General features: G+C 45.3%; 1 protein-coding gene across 5 annotated transcripts in view; it reads left to right on the forward strand.

Annotated features, from left to right (window-relative positions):
- sez6a (seizure related 6 homolog a) overlaps positions 1-15,207 on the forward strand; it is a 152,148-nt gene that overhangs the window by 117,208 nt on the left and 19,733 nt on the right. For all 5 annotated transcript variants that reach the window (XR_010796131.1, XM_066651405.1, XM_066651404.1 and 2 more), the window contains exons 5-9: positions 5,673-5,858; positions 8,498-8,666; positions 9,473-9,639; positions 10,155-10,349; positions 10,449-10,587. Coding sequence is in view for 4 of the 5 variants with exons in the window: in XM_066651405.1 (XP_066507502.1) it covers positions 5,673-5,858; positions 8,498-8,666; positions 9,473-9,639; positions 10,155-10,349; positions 10,449-10,587 (856 nt within the window). In the remaining variant the exon portion in view is untranslated. The remainder of the gene's footprint in view (positions 1-5,672; positions 5,859-8,497; positions 8,667-9,472; positions 9,640-10,154; positions 10,350-10,448; positions 10,588-15,207) is intronic.

Genomic DNA, 15,207 nt, shown 5'->3' on the forward strand with positions numbered 1-15,207 from the left:
GTAAAACATTACACACCAGAAAAGATCGATAGCTCTGTCCCTGGGAAGAGAGATTAAATCGGAGAGAGAGAGCTGTAATACAACTCAGCTGTGATGTATTGATGTTTATGGGTCCAGGTTAAACACTCAATTCTAATGGTCAAGGGCTCAATAAACATTGTGGTAGAGAGAGAGAAAATAGTGGACCATCGCTTTTAAATGCTGCGTTCCTGGGGCAGGGAGGTAACCCAGTAAGGAGCTCGTTCGCATTCTGGCCTGTTGTTTGCTGGACAGGATGGGATTTGACATGCCCGGACATGTTTTACCAGAGATGAGTAAATTCCAAATTGGGTCCAGTTACACGTGGGCATCCCCAGGAGTCCAAAGTTCAGTCTCCAACAAGAGACTCAATCCCAATTAAATTAAGTTTGAAATATTTCTAAATAAATCCATTTTCATCCAAGATGTGGATTCATAAGAGCCCAGACTGCAGACACGTCTGGGCCAAATCTGCCTCACGTTCGGTGCTTACAGATCAGTTATGGCACTGGCAAGTGTTGGCACTGAGCGAGCCAAGTAATGAGCCAGGCTTGACTTGGTTTACGGCCCGTGTTGTGTAGGCCAGACCTATTCCAAATGTTGATTTGGCCCAGATATGTTCCACAATACACCTGACATTTGGCCGATTTGGCCAGACTCACCCTGAGACAACATCATCATTCAAGGCCAAATGTGCACCATATGAGAAATGGATGCTACATTTGGGCCAAACATTCATCACTATTTACTGTTTCACTATAATTGGAAGTTTGTAAAAGGTGGCAGCTAGTTTCTCATGTTTCGGATGTTTAGCATGTGTTTGCCTCCATCCTCCCAGGTCGCTGTCCTTGTAGAGACGATTACAACCTAATATCATCATGCTAGATGCCAAGCACCATGCAGAGATGGATCAAACCCAGTGCCACTGGCCTGTGTATGAAGTTAGATATGCAATGCTACATGCTTATTTACACCTAATGTTAAATGCTGCCATAATGGGTTAGCAACATTAGCCTCTTAACCCCAGCAGCAAACTACAGAAATATACAGATTCTACAGGAATCATTGCTAACAGTGTTCCGCAAAGTGGCTGAAAAGATGACATTTTCATAAGTCTGAGGTCTGAGGTGTATTTCACGAGACCCCAGGTCTTAGCATGAAGCCTTCCATCAGTCTCAGAGCTATGCTGAAACCATTATCTCGTTCTGCGTAACGAGTATTAGAAGACACTGGCATCTGTTGCCCGCAGCCCCGCCGGCAACTAATCTGCCCGACTGCGCCGGCTGCAGAGTCATTATTAGTAATTGCAAGACAATCAGGCTTTATGGGCTGCAAAGCACCATGACTTACCACGGAAATGGAGACAGCAAGCGCCTGTTATTTAATTCTCCCGAGATTGGCTCAACATTACGACTTGCCTCCGGGCACCCCACCGCCCCCCGCCCCCCAATAAGCCAAGGCCCAGGCTCATATGGGGCTGATGGACTAATAAAGATGAAATGACAATAACCCAGCTGAGCAGAGGCTGCTCGGAAAGTGTGGCTCAGAGCAGCCGGATCTACGTCATTGCACGACTGGGATGAAGTAGGGCCCTCAGAATTATGAACAGGAGGTTAACCTGTGTTAAGGTCGCTAGGATAAGTGTTTGCTGACCACTAGAAACAACTATCCTGGAATTATGTATGTATCTGTTCTGTTAGCGCCTGTGCGGGTCTGACCACAGAGTCAGCCTTGCTGGTCAAAAATATGTGGCTAATGAATATTAGCAGGGGTCCGTGCCCCTTCTGCTGCAGTAACATTGTTGTGAGGATTTGAGAACAGCCGTTAGAGCATTAGTTAGTCATTTTCCACCAACAAGGATCAAGTTTGGTTCCTGTTTGCAAATTAAATTTGGAACCGTTCTACATGTTTCCACCAACATGACTTGGTTGTTAAACCAGAAACGTGTGTTCCCAGCTGGAACCAAAGAAGAATAGATCCTTCAGTGCAAACTGTGACAATGTCCAGGGTCCTGTCAAGCTAAAGAAGCTCCAGAAAGAGCACAGAGCCTCAAATAAAGTTGTATCACAAAGTGGAGCTGAACGTGGTCATTTTTCAGCATATTATAATTTCCTCATTCATTGGCAAAAGACCAGCGAACCAAAAAGATCTGTGCATGTTTAGTACTGAAAAGGGGAAAATGGAAAAAGGGATATGATCCATAATCTGATTTCTAAGTGGAAAAGAAAGGAAGTAAATGGAAATCAAACAGGAAAAATATCTGTGTGTTTTCTGGGGCATACAGAACCCTCTGTAAATATTAATTCATTCATTCATTATCTGTAACCCTTATCCAGTTCAGGGTCGCAGTGGGTCCAGAGCCTACCTGGAATCATTGGGCGCAAGGCAGGAATACACCCTGGAGGGGGCGCCAGTCCTTCACAGGGCAACACAGACACACACACACACACACATTCACTCACACACTCACACCTACGGACACTTTTGACTCGCCAATCCACCTACCAACGTGTGTTTTTGGACTGTGGGAGAAAACCAGAGCACCCAGAAGAAACCCACGCAGACACAGGGAGAACACACCACACTCCTCACAGACAGTCACCCAGAGGAAATCCAAGCAGACACAGAGAGAACACACCATACTCCTAACAGACAGTCACCTGGAGGAAACCCAAGCAGACACAGGGAGAACACACCACACTCCTCACAGACAGTCACCTGGAGGAAACCCACGCAGACACAGGGAGAACACACCACACTCCTCACAGACAGTCACCCGGAGGAAACCCACGCAGACACAGGGAGAACACGCCACATTCCTCACAGACAGTCACCCGGAGGAAACCCACGCAGACACAGGGAGAACACACCACACTCCTCACAGACAGTCACCGGAGCGGGAATCGAACCCACAACCTCCAGGTCCCTGGAGCTGTGTGACTGCGACACCTACCTGCTGCGCCATCCTAGATACCCTTGGATGCTTCACAACCAACACTGCACAGAATGTGCATTCCATTCCACATTCAATCCACACACACACACTGGCAAGAAGCAGAAGCCAAACACGCGTAGCGTGCTCCCAACCAGGAACGACCACCCACTTGGAGGACTGCATTGGGATAAACCAACTCTTACTGTTTATCTCTGGCTCTGGCGCTGAATTCAGCCTCTGGAACCCAGCACTCCCACATCGCCCCGCCACTGATGATGCATCCTTAGTTCTCATCAAAACCGGTCCAAACAGGGACTGGATCGCTGGAAATCACAAGAATTCAAGAACCAGAGTTCTTCTGCTGGAAAAAGGCTTAGTGCGGTCAGGTCCCACAGTTACTGACTGATGCTCCATCACTCAAAAGAATGTCCCCCTGCTCCACAGCCCTGTGATACAGTATTCCAGCCAACACTTGCCATTTGACTTGGTGACCATGGGCTCATCTGCAGCTGCTCCATCAATCACAGTACGCTGCAGCGCTCTATGCTGGTAGGAGAGAGACAAACATATCTACAGCCAGTAAAACCATCAGTCTGCTGGAATAATACCCCCAGCTCCCTAATAAACACCAGTTCAGCTTGTTGCTGTCTGTTGCTCTTATTGAGTTTGATTGCTTTCCGAGAGCTTCCCACCCTCAAGGCTCTGGTTCTGAAGTGCTTCTAGCAGCGAGAGTGTAGGGGTCTGGGATTGCTTCCTGAAGAGCTCTGCTTTAATGCCTGGTGTCGGCTGTGTGGTGGGCCGTAGAGCTAGTGGGCTTTAATGCTGATATTTGTTGCACTCCGGTGAGAAGAGTGGGGAGTTTAAGAGGCAGTTATTACTCCCTTCGAATGGAATTGAAGATGCTACTTCTGCCACTATAAATCTCCTCTGAGAAAGCTACACGGGTGCACTACAACACAGTGGAGGCTGGGGAAGAGTTGGGAAGGAGATGGGCAGTTTTTTAAAACAGATCCATTAAAATCGGGCAATTAGTGTTCTCCTCCAAGCGTGCTGAGTTTCAAAATAGTGCCCTGTCCATCTTGCAATGCTAGGACAGTCATTGGAGGATGGTTAGGGGTACTGTTTAATGGCCACCATCACAGCCAAGGTCACACCTCTCTATCACCCTCACGGCTAATGGCTTGTGCCAGACGTCGGAGGCAGACTCGCTTCAGCAGGTGGTCAGTGACACTGCAAGAGGCACGAACCCATTCATCTTGCCTTCCTGTTTATATATGAGTCTGACTGGAGCAGGACTCAGAGGAAACACATCCAAGACCCGACAAGGCAGGCAAGGTTTAGCAGCCACACTTGATCCAGTTCTACACAGTAATAGACAGCAATACTCCCACTTACATGTTCCTACAATCAATGTTTATTGGATCAGACACAGCAGTGCCGCTCGAGCTTTTAAAGCCCTCAGTGTCACTACTGGATGGAGAATAGTCCACTAGCCAAATCAGTCCTGCTCTGTGGTGGTCTCATTTCCTTTCCTCGTGTCTTAGCTCCTCCCCCTGAGTACATGAGGAAAGGAGGCAGGGAATGAAGACAAACAGTGTCAACAAACTGTGTGAGACATCCTCATATTCCTCAGTTACTGGGCTTTAAAAAAGCAGTCCATCATTTCCTCCAGTGAACATCCTTCATTATGATTCTTCATCTCAGGAGAATTAAGAGAGCGGTCCTCAATGGATTTCCCCGTAATGACCCGAAGGACATGGTATTCAGGTCCAGCCTGCGTTTGTCCTCCTGTGTGATGGACAGAGGACACGTTAAACCCACTCTTCAAACAGACAGAGCTCAAAGCTAATGGGAAATGTGGGCTGGCTCAATTAGTCTCTCCTGTCTCCCCCAAAACAGCCATTAACATGCAGCAGGATCTTAACTTACCATGACCTTTTACTGCGCTAGACAGACACTGCAAACCTTATATCCCATAATACTAACATTAAATGACCACCAAGACAAAGATTAAACTGCAGCTGTGTTTATTCTTATTTATAGTTTTATATGGATGCTATTGTTTTTTCTGTAAACAAAGCCTCAATAGTCAGTTCCAAAAGGCTGTTATAAATGTAACCTTCAAAAGTGACCTGTATCTGTCTGTAATGTGAATGAATCTGTCCCTGAAATGGCACACCTCCACACATGGATACGCTTATGTGGCTCTGTCCCAAATCGGTCCCTAAGCCCTATGTAGAGTCCTAAAATAACGGGGAACGTAAGAACACGTCTAACGTAAATCCATTTATATTCAGCTCTCACCTGCATGGCTCCTTGTCTAACATTCACTGCATTATTTTGGTTCAGAAGCCGTAGTTTCATCACCCCAGCGTTTTATGATACAGGAAGAATGGAGCCATTTGAGACAGAGCCTGCATATCGTTGCCGGTGCTGGCTGATGACCACAGCACTAAGAGCATGCACACAGGCATTTGATTTTGATCACTTCCTTCTGGTAATGTGAACTTAGCCAATAAGAAGAGTGAAGGGATATTGTTATCCGCCGTCAAAGTTGAGTCTTAGAGGTTGGTTGCATTTCCTGCTACTCACAGTCCAACTGATCTCAAACGTGTAGTGATTTTGAGTTCTGAGCTCTGGGGTGGTGAGTCCATTGTTCTGAGAATGATCATTGATCTAAATCTAACCCTAAATCTCTATCTCTCTCTCTCTCTCTCAGCCGTCGTTTTGAGCTGTCCCTACCCTCAGACCCCAGCTAATGGTGAGGTATCAGTCAGCAGTCTCCATGCAGGAGGAGAGGCTTATTTCTTCTGCCTGACCGGTTACCAGCTCCAGGGTCCATCATCCCTCACCTGCCGTAATGCCACTATGCCCTACTGGAGCGGCAAAGAGCCCAAGTGCCTGGGTAAGCAGCTACCATCTCACTGTCTTACAAAGTTAAAGGGCGGATATCCTCGAAAATCCCCTCTCAGTCATCTCCCTTAGTTCTTGGAATATGATTCTTCACGTGACACAGCTCCAGTGACCTGGAGGTTGTAGGTTCGAGTCCCACTCTGCATGGGTTTCCTCCGGGTGACTGTCTGTGAGGAGTGTGGTGTGTTCTCTCTGTGTCTGCGTGGGTTTCCTCCGGGTGACTGCCTGTGAGAAGTGTGGTGTGTTCTCCCTGTGTCTGCGTGGGTTTCCTCCGGGTGACTGTCTGTGAGGAGTGTGGTGTGTTCTCTCTGTGTCTGTGTGGGTTTCCTCTGAGTGACTGTGTGTGAGGAGTGTAGTGTGTTCTCCCTGTTTCTGTGTGGGTTTCCTCCAGGTGACTGTCTGTGAGGAGTGTGGTGTGTTCTCCCTGTGTCTGCGTGGGTTTCCTCCGGGTGACTGTCTGTGAGTAGTGTGGTGTGTTCTCTCTGTGTCTGCGTGTGTTTCCTCCAGGTGACTGTCTGTGAGGAGTGTGGTGTGTTCTCCCTGTGTCTGCGTGTGTTTCTTCCAGGTGACTGTCTGTGAGGAGTGTGGTGTGTTCTCCCTGTGTCTGCGTGGGTTTCCTCCGGATGACTGTCTGTGAGGAGTGTGGTGTGTTCTCCCTGTGTCTGCGTGGGTTTCCTCCGGGTGACTGTCTGTGAGGAGTGTGGTGTGTTCTCCCTTTGAACACAGCAGCTGTCCTTTACGTTGTGTGGAACGTTCCTGATGAATGGACAAAAGAAATGCTCCATTATTACTTTTTTCTTTCACTGAAAGTTTTTTTCTTCTCCTTTAAAGTTCCTATTTTGGAGACACGTGTTTTTCTTTGGTCTGCGATGATATTAAATGAAAATTGCAATTCACTCTTTTTGTGATGTCACAAAAACCAAATGCTTACGTGTGTACATCTACATATTCAGTCTTGCTAATATTAACTAAGATGTTTCATCCTGGACTGTTTTCTGAATGAGGGGCAATAGTGGGCATCCAATCAAAAAACTGGTCATTTGCATATTTCAGTCTAAAAGGCAGAGTAAGAAACCAGTCTGAGAGGAGTCAGAATTGTTGTGTAAAAATACACTTAGATCATTTGTTCAGTCCTAGGGCTTCTGATAACTGGAGGTTCCCCTAACTGACACAACTGGATTCTTTGTAAGAACCCGCATTTTAATGGAAAGTATCTTTAGGGAACCAAAGGCAGCTCGCCTAACCATTGCTCCAGAGATTCCATTCAAAGACCTTTATATCCAGGAGTGTGTCTGTTTTTAGTTTCCTCTCAGTAACACCTGTGTACGGAGCCTCAAATGGAGACTCATGCTTCAAGCAATAAATCACAGGTGATTATCTTTTGTCGGGATAGATGACCCATCATAAATCTCTGTTCTTTGGACCATCTGTTAAGGTGTTAATTGATATCTTGGAGTCTGTGAATATAATGAAGATGAATTGAATGTCATAGTAGCCTTACATTGTTCATCAGTAATGACATTTAACAACAGCTCACAGGCATTTAGAGCAATTGCTAAATGTACGGAAGACCAATGAAACCTTTTCAGTGCGAAGGGAAGGGGGCTTTTATTTTGAAAGTAGTTTAGAAGCTAAGTAGTTCACCTATTTGTTAAAAATATTAAAATAAATCTGCCTTCAGTTCAATATATATACATAGATAAACCTTAATATTTAAATGACATTTTCGCTACAATGATCGTAGATTTTATCAGTGTCAATTACACTGTAAAAAATGTATTGTAAATTTTACAGTAAAATACTGGCAGCAGAGTTTCCAGGCATTTACCGTATTTTTACAGGAACACTACTGTATTTCACATTTAGAGCATATTACTGTAATTGAATAATACAATAATTTACTGTAAATACTGCGATTTACAATAAAATACTGTAGCAGACTTGCTGTAAATTTACAGCAATTTTTTACAGTGTACCATATTACAGACTGTAGTTTATTGTTGCTCTGCATACATTGTTATGTGTGTTATGTCCGTGTGTGGACAGTGAGTGAACAGTGTTGTTGTAAACTCCAGGAGCTACTGCTGTGTCTGGTCGGCTTGACTCAGCACAACACACACTAACACACCCCCACTACATCAGTGTGTCTGCAGCGCTGAATATGACACACCACCCAAATTGTACCTGCTCTGTGGGGGTCCTGGCCAACAAAGTGTTCCTTTGTTGAGAACGGACTATAATTCTTTGGTTGATTAATGTGTGCTTGATAATGGAAGACTAATATACTGACACTTCCACAGATACTCATCATAGTCACTGTCTTTATCTCTCTCTCTCTCTCTCTCTTTCTTTTATCCATATACGAACAGACACAAACACCACTCCATCTCTTTATCTCTTGCCCTATTTCATTCTTCCTGTCCTCCTCAGATTGCCTCTTTTTTCCAAGGGGACTTTGCAGTGTTTGGTTACTGTTATATTCTGTTATCTCCTACTTACTATCTATTGCTTGCTAACCTTCTATTCTCTCTCTCTCTCTCACTCTCACTTTCCTCTTATTTTTCCTCTCTCTGTCCCCTCCTCGAACACCCATCTCTCTTGTGTGTGTGTGTGTGTGTGTGTTGTCTACAGCTGCATGTGGGGGGATGGTGAAAAACGCAACACTAGGACGTATCATCTCGCCTGGATTTCCAGGAAACTACAGTAACAACCTCACCTGCCACTGGGTGCTGGAGGCCCCTGAGGGCCACAGACTGCACATCCACTTTGAGAAAGTGGCTCTGGCTGAGGACGACGACAGGTACGTGCTGTTTTCTGGTCTAGGTATCGATTATTGCATTCTGGGAAATATCCCCATTCAATATAAAGGGGCACTTGTCAGTGGGGGAAAAACAACCTTTTTTTATTATTATTTTTACAGTGGGATAAACATGGATTTAAGGTGGTACTGTCCTAATGGGTTTGACTAATTTACTGTCCAAACAAAACTGTGGCTGGTTTGTTAAGGTGGTAGCTCAGCTGGTGGTCTACCAGTTCAGGACGGGCCTTTACAAATGAGACTTCAGCGGTGGGAAACAGGAGATCAGAAGAGCAGGTGAAAGCGATATAATCCCACCACTGATCCCAGGCTTGTTAGATCAGTGCTCTGGACACTGCCCAACGGCTGGATGTTTTCTGCTGGCGCTTGCCTCTGCCAAGGGTCCAGCCCCCAACCTCTCACACAAAAGACCCTGGTAACAAAGTGCCTCACACACACACACACACACACACCCTCCCAGCCCCAAGTCCCTGATGCTCCATCTGTGGAGTCCTCAGCCTCTCCGTGTCAGTGCGCATAATTAAGAGCTTCCCCGCATGCTTATTAATGGAGTGAGCACAGAAGCGCAGGCAGAGATACGGGAAGTGGAGGTTTAATTACATTTCTGTACTGTAACTGCAGTGTCTCAAGTCGGACAAATGGCTCTTTAATGAAGCTGCTCCACCACCATGCTTTCCTCCGACGATGAAACACAAAAAGCAGAGGACGCTGGACTTAAAAGCCTTTCTGATGTTTCCTCCTACAGTTTCTCTCTGAACGCCGACACATTTGTGTTTGTGTGTGTGCAGGCTCCTGATCAAGAACGGCAACAACATCGACTCACCCCCCGTGTACGACTCATACGAAGTGGAGTATCTTCCCAACGAAGGGGTGGTGAGCACAGGCAGACACTTTTTTGTGGAGTTCACCACTGACGAAACAGGGACCTGCACTGGAGTGGCCATCAGATATGAAGGTACCGAGATTAATATTAGTAATAACAGCAATAACAATAATTATAATTAGTTCAACTTATGTACCACCTTTCGCAAAATCAGTAATGATTTACAGTCCAAACGTTGCTTATATACAGAAATTCCCAATAAGTTTGATGTGTCACATGACCCTCTTCCCATTGAAAAAGCAAAAGTTGGATCCAAAATGGCCGACTTCAAAATGGCCGCCATGGTCACCACCCATCTTGAAAAGCCCCCCCCCCCCCCCCCCCCCCCATATATTAATGTGCCACAAACAGGAAGTTATTATCACCAACCATTCCCATTATTATTAACCCATTAATTTTAACAATTATAATATTAATATATCAAACAATGCTTTAACAATGCTTTTTGAAGTGAGATGCTAAAGCAAAGCTGTAAGATCGACCAAGATCTAAAAGTAGGGATAGTAAGAAATTCAGAGTTAGATGATTTAAGAGCTGATCAGTCCTCATTCCTGAGTGTGTGTGTGTGTGTGTGTGTGCGTTTGCAGCTTTCGCGGAGGGCACATGCTACAAGCCCTTTGTGAAGTATGGGAATTTCTCCAGCAGTGATGTGTCATACGGGGTGGGGACGGTGGTGGAGTTCTCCTGTGAGCCGGGGTACACTCTGGAACAGGGTTCTGTCACCATTGAGTGTGTGGACCCTGAGAACCCTCAGTGGAACGAGACAGAGCCGGCCTGCCGTGGTGAGTGACCACTGCCACAGAGACCAGTCAAAGACCAGTATGTTATTGATTTAATATTGTGTGTGTGTGTGTGTGTGTGTGTGTGTGTGTGTACGTCAGCTGTGTGCAGCGGGGAGATCACAGACTCTGCCGGAGTGGTCCTCTCGCCGAACTGGCCCGAGGCCTACGACAAAGGGCAGGACTGCATCTGGGGCATCCACGTGGAGGAGGACAAGAGGATCATGCTGGACATCCAAGTGTGAGTCACCACAGCCCAAATGATCCAGCAGGAGTTAGGGTTTGTGTAGCGTGTGAGATTTGGGGCTGATGTAGACTGTAGCTCCGGAGCCTGCATCATTCCCATATCAGGAGTTTCGGGTCTATGCCGGACTTCCTCTGGGATAAAAATGAACAGGGTTTTGGAATCCATTTGCTTCCAGACCTTTCCAATATATTATTACATCTTAGTTGGTCATATTTGTCACTAATACTGTATGTGTGTGTGTGTGTGTGTGTGTGTGTGTGTGTGTGTGTGTGTGTATGTGTGTGTTTGAGGAGAATTTGCAGTGACAGTGAGGACCACTCTGCCACTTTCAGCCTTGTTAATTCTGCACTAACAAGCTTGATCTCAGTGTCAGGAGGCTTTGTGTAATGGTTGCTAATGAAACTGTGTGTGTGTGTGTCCTGTGTGTGTACAGTGTCTTACTTTGCTGCTGTATACAGCTCTGCCTCCTCATTTGTTACACTTATTTTTACCTATTAAGCGTGTTTGGCCCATTCGCTGACCTCACTATTGGCTTTCTCATCTATGGAGCGGTGTGTGTGTGTGTGTGTGTGTGTGTGTGTGTGTGTGTGTGGCTGCAGCAGAAGCAATTAGATGATGGAGTGAAAGGCGCAGAGCCTTAAGGAACCACCCACACACACACAGATCCGCTCAGTGACTGAGATCATTAAAGGTGCAGAAATTTGACCAACGCCTGAGCTCCATTTTAAAGGCTAACAACTGCGACTGGACGAGGGAGGAAACGGCTGAGGATGAAAAGATCTCTTTTATGTGTTAACAGCATAACAGCGCACTCGTGGAACGTGATGAATAGGCTCTAGGCTTTAGAGAACAAGACAGAGTGCTTCTGTTTGTCTGAAGAACCTTCAAACGAGGGGTGGACTGCATTAGATTTACTTACGGAGGTACTTCAATAGCTATCAGTACAGACAAGAACTGTGGTCATAATCCAGTATGAATTGATATGGTTTTACAGCATGTGCAGTGTTTATAGTAGGGATGGCACGATACCACTTTTTTTAGGTCCGATACCGATACCGATATTTTACATTCGGGTATCTGCCAATACCGATACTAATCCGATTTTTTGGAAAAATAATTGCTTTGAAAAAAATGTTTTCCAGCAGCGTTTGTTGTCTTCTTAGCGTTCGAGGCCTTGATAAATTCCGTGTACTGCTTTCCGTGGTGTTTCTGTAAGTGTTTAATCATGTTCGTGGTGTTAAAGTTCCCAACACTGCTACCACCTCGTGAGACAGTAGCATCACACAGATTACACTCAGCGGTCTTGCTGTTTTCTTCGTTGATTGTGAAGTAACTCCACACTGCTGACGTGTTTACAGGCCTCTGACATCAGTCGCTCTATCACGTGATGCCTGCCGGTCCTATGCGAAAGTGCTGCATTGGTTTACGGCATGTTGCAAATTATTTTAATGGATCGGATTGCATGTTTTGTTCCTTTCTGATATCCGATCCAGCAATTTAGGCCAGAATCGGACCAATACCGATACTGAATATCGGATCGGCGCATCCCTAGTTTATAGTCTGGCAGTAACCACGTGGAGTGATGTCTGTCCAGTGTGAATTGTGGTCTTTACTGTCTTACAGCAATAATTGTGGAGTAATTCCAGTACAGTATGAATCTACTGTAAGTGTAGTGTTTATATTCTGACAGTAATTGCTGTGGAGTAATTCCAATACAGTGTGGTGCTACTTAGATACCCTTTGACTCTTCGTGTTTCATGCCAAGCATCAGGTAGAGGGTTGTGCCCTGTGGACCTGCTTTCTCCGGAGGAACAGGCTCTATCCAACACCTATAAGACGAGCTGCTATAGTGTATTAACGTATTTAAGATTCAGCCAATCAGGTTTTAGAACAGGACATTTTTTTTAAAGAAGTTAAATCAATTCCCCAAACCTTTGATGGATGCTTTTAAACCTGTCAGAGATTACAGGATGATTTGTATCCTCTGATTAAGATTTTTTTCCATTTGCATTTATTTTCCACGCTCCTGACTCCGTCGTTATGGCGATGTGGGCTCCTCTGGTGTTTAGTGGCTGAAAGCTGTCGGAGTTCATCTGCCGTTTTGATGTGAAAGGGCCACCGAGCGAGCAATAATGACGCTGTTCCATTCTGGATCCCTGCTCACACACATTCCCCAGCGCTCATCAGCACTGCTACAGCAGATCCCCGGAATGCTCCGGGTGCGCAGATCACCAGAGCAGACGGAGGAAGGTCAGGGTTTTTTATTTTGTCCTCTGGGTCACGTTTTCTCAGACCCCAGTGGGTACAACACCCTCCCGATTCACACCAGCATGTGGCGGACAGCATATGGATCCCTGACAAGAGAAAAATAAAACACAGACGAAGGAAATGTGGGCAAACAGGCAATATTCTGTTTAAAACATAATAGTGTCTGTGTATTTGTTTTTTTATTAAAGGAACAATAAATCACGCAGACAATATTTATCATCATCATCATCACCTTTTCCACTTAATTCATTCAGGGTCGCAGAACAATAATTATGACAGTGAACAATTTTTTTTAGTTGTTCTATAAAGTGCAGCTCACAGCTGATTATGTAGCAACCATAGCAACAGGCCTTTTATCTATGGATAAATCAATGAGCAGCAAACTGACAAAAGCAACAGCACAGTGGTAAACTAGTTACCCCCAAGGGCCTCAACTCAGAGGGTGGGGAGATGGACGTCCTAGGGACATGAGTTCGATCCTTGCCTCGGGTCAGTATCATTAATGTGTGGTGTTTTCTCTCAGTGCCTGCATGGGTTACCTCCTCTCTGGGCTCTGGCTTCCTCCCACAGTCTAAACAACACACATGTTGGTAGGTCGATTGTCTGTGAGAAACTGTCCACATGTTTAGTGTATGTTTAGTGTAAGACATCCTTTTAAAGCCTCTACCTACTGCATGTATTTCCCACTCTGGTGTTTGCTGTGGATCAGCCCACTTGAGCATTCTTTTCCCCAGTGAACGGGAGCTGTGAGAGGGGGCGCAGCTGGAAGGGGGGTGGGGGGTTCTGTGTACTGGTGGGCTCATTATAGGGGTGGTCGCCCACTTCTCCCCACTAATGAGAACGCTTTCGCTCTCCCATTATCATTACGCTCCTCGCGCCAGCCCGCAATTACTCAGGACCAGTGTGCATAATGATGGCTGATTAATTGATTTAGCATAAACAGGAGGGCCGGCCCCGCGCTCATTAAGACACAGCTCCACTGGCCAAGCCCGCAGGTGCCCACCTCAACACCTGGCCAGCCAAAGGGGGGACTCGAAACCTGTTGTGGTAATGTGGTGATGGATAGGGTTCAATGAACTTGGGTCAGGCCAGAATGAGTGTAGCCCGACTCTTAGTAACAGTGTTTAAACTGGTCAGCTGAATTCGTTGGGGGACCAGATGGACATCCTGGGATGGGTCCAGATTCTTGTTGCCCTCTAACTAACATCAGATGGGGCAGCTTATTGACTGCATAAAACAAACCCAGTGCACACACACATTGTTGCATTATCAGATGGGCTTCATTGGTCACACATTCTGTTTCTCACCATGTAAGTAGTCCGGGGCACATTCAGATGTTGAGGTCTGGGCTCTGGGGCGGCCAGTCCACTGTTCTGAGAACACCAGAAGCTTCTTTGTTAGATTTCCTAAGGAAACCCGGAAGGTCAAGGTGAATAAAAAAGTTTAATGTATGTTTCTGAGACGAAGTTCCACATTATTTATTTTTTTCTGCCTCTTATACACAACAAATTTTTGACTTAATCATAAGTTATACACAGTAATCCCTCGCTACTTCACGGTTCATCTTTCGTGGATTCGCTACTTCGCGTTTTTTTCAAGGGGCTTATGGCCGCTATAACGCGATATTGATGGAAAATCTAGGAAAACCGTGAAAAATGAATAGCCAAAAGTATTTTTTTTATTACTTACATGTATTAGACTAGGCCTGTAGGTGAGAAAATATATCATTTACAAGTGTTTCTTATGTACAGAACATGTATTGTTCATGTCCACATCTGAGTGAAATTTACTGACGCTAAATCACAGCTTAGGAATGACTCTATTAAAGAAACTGGTAGGATATCACATGTAGTTCCAGCTGAAAAACATTATAGAACGACTGTTTAATGCAAAGGGAGGGTTGTTAACAGTAACAGGGAGGGTTTTAAAAGTCCAAATACTCGTTAAATACATAAAAAATATCTTTCCTCTACTTCGCGGAAAATCGTTTTTTCGCGGATGGTCTTGGAATGCATTTCCCACAAAAAATGAGGGATTACTGTATTTATAAATAAGAACAGCTGAACTCTTTGTCTCTCCAGAGTCTATGACGACCAGTTTGCTTGTATTTCCGCACTGGGCACTGTTTTGAGTTGGTCTGCTCCCTTGTGGTCAAAGCTGGTACAGCATGCTAATTCTTAACACCTAGCTCCTCCTAGGTAATAAAATTTTACTCCCTTTTTTATCTGGGTATGAACGAAAACCTTTTAAACCCCCCTGCTGGCCAAAGCTGGAAGAGCATGCTAACCATTAGCCTTTCTTACCTTAACAAATATATAGAAGAATAGAAGGAAAAACAATTGTGGA

Source organism: Hoplias malabaricus, chromosome 18 (assembly GCF_029633855.1).
Source record: "Hoplias malabaricus isolate fHopMal1 chromosome 18, fHopMal1.hap1, whole genome shotgun sequence".
Classification (NCBI taxonomy): domain Eukaryota; kingdom Metazoa; phylum Chordata; class Actinopteri; order Characiformes; family Erythrinidae; genus Hoplias; species Hoplias malabaricus.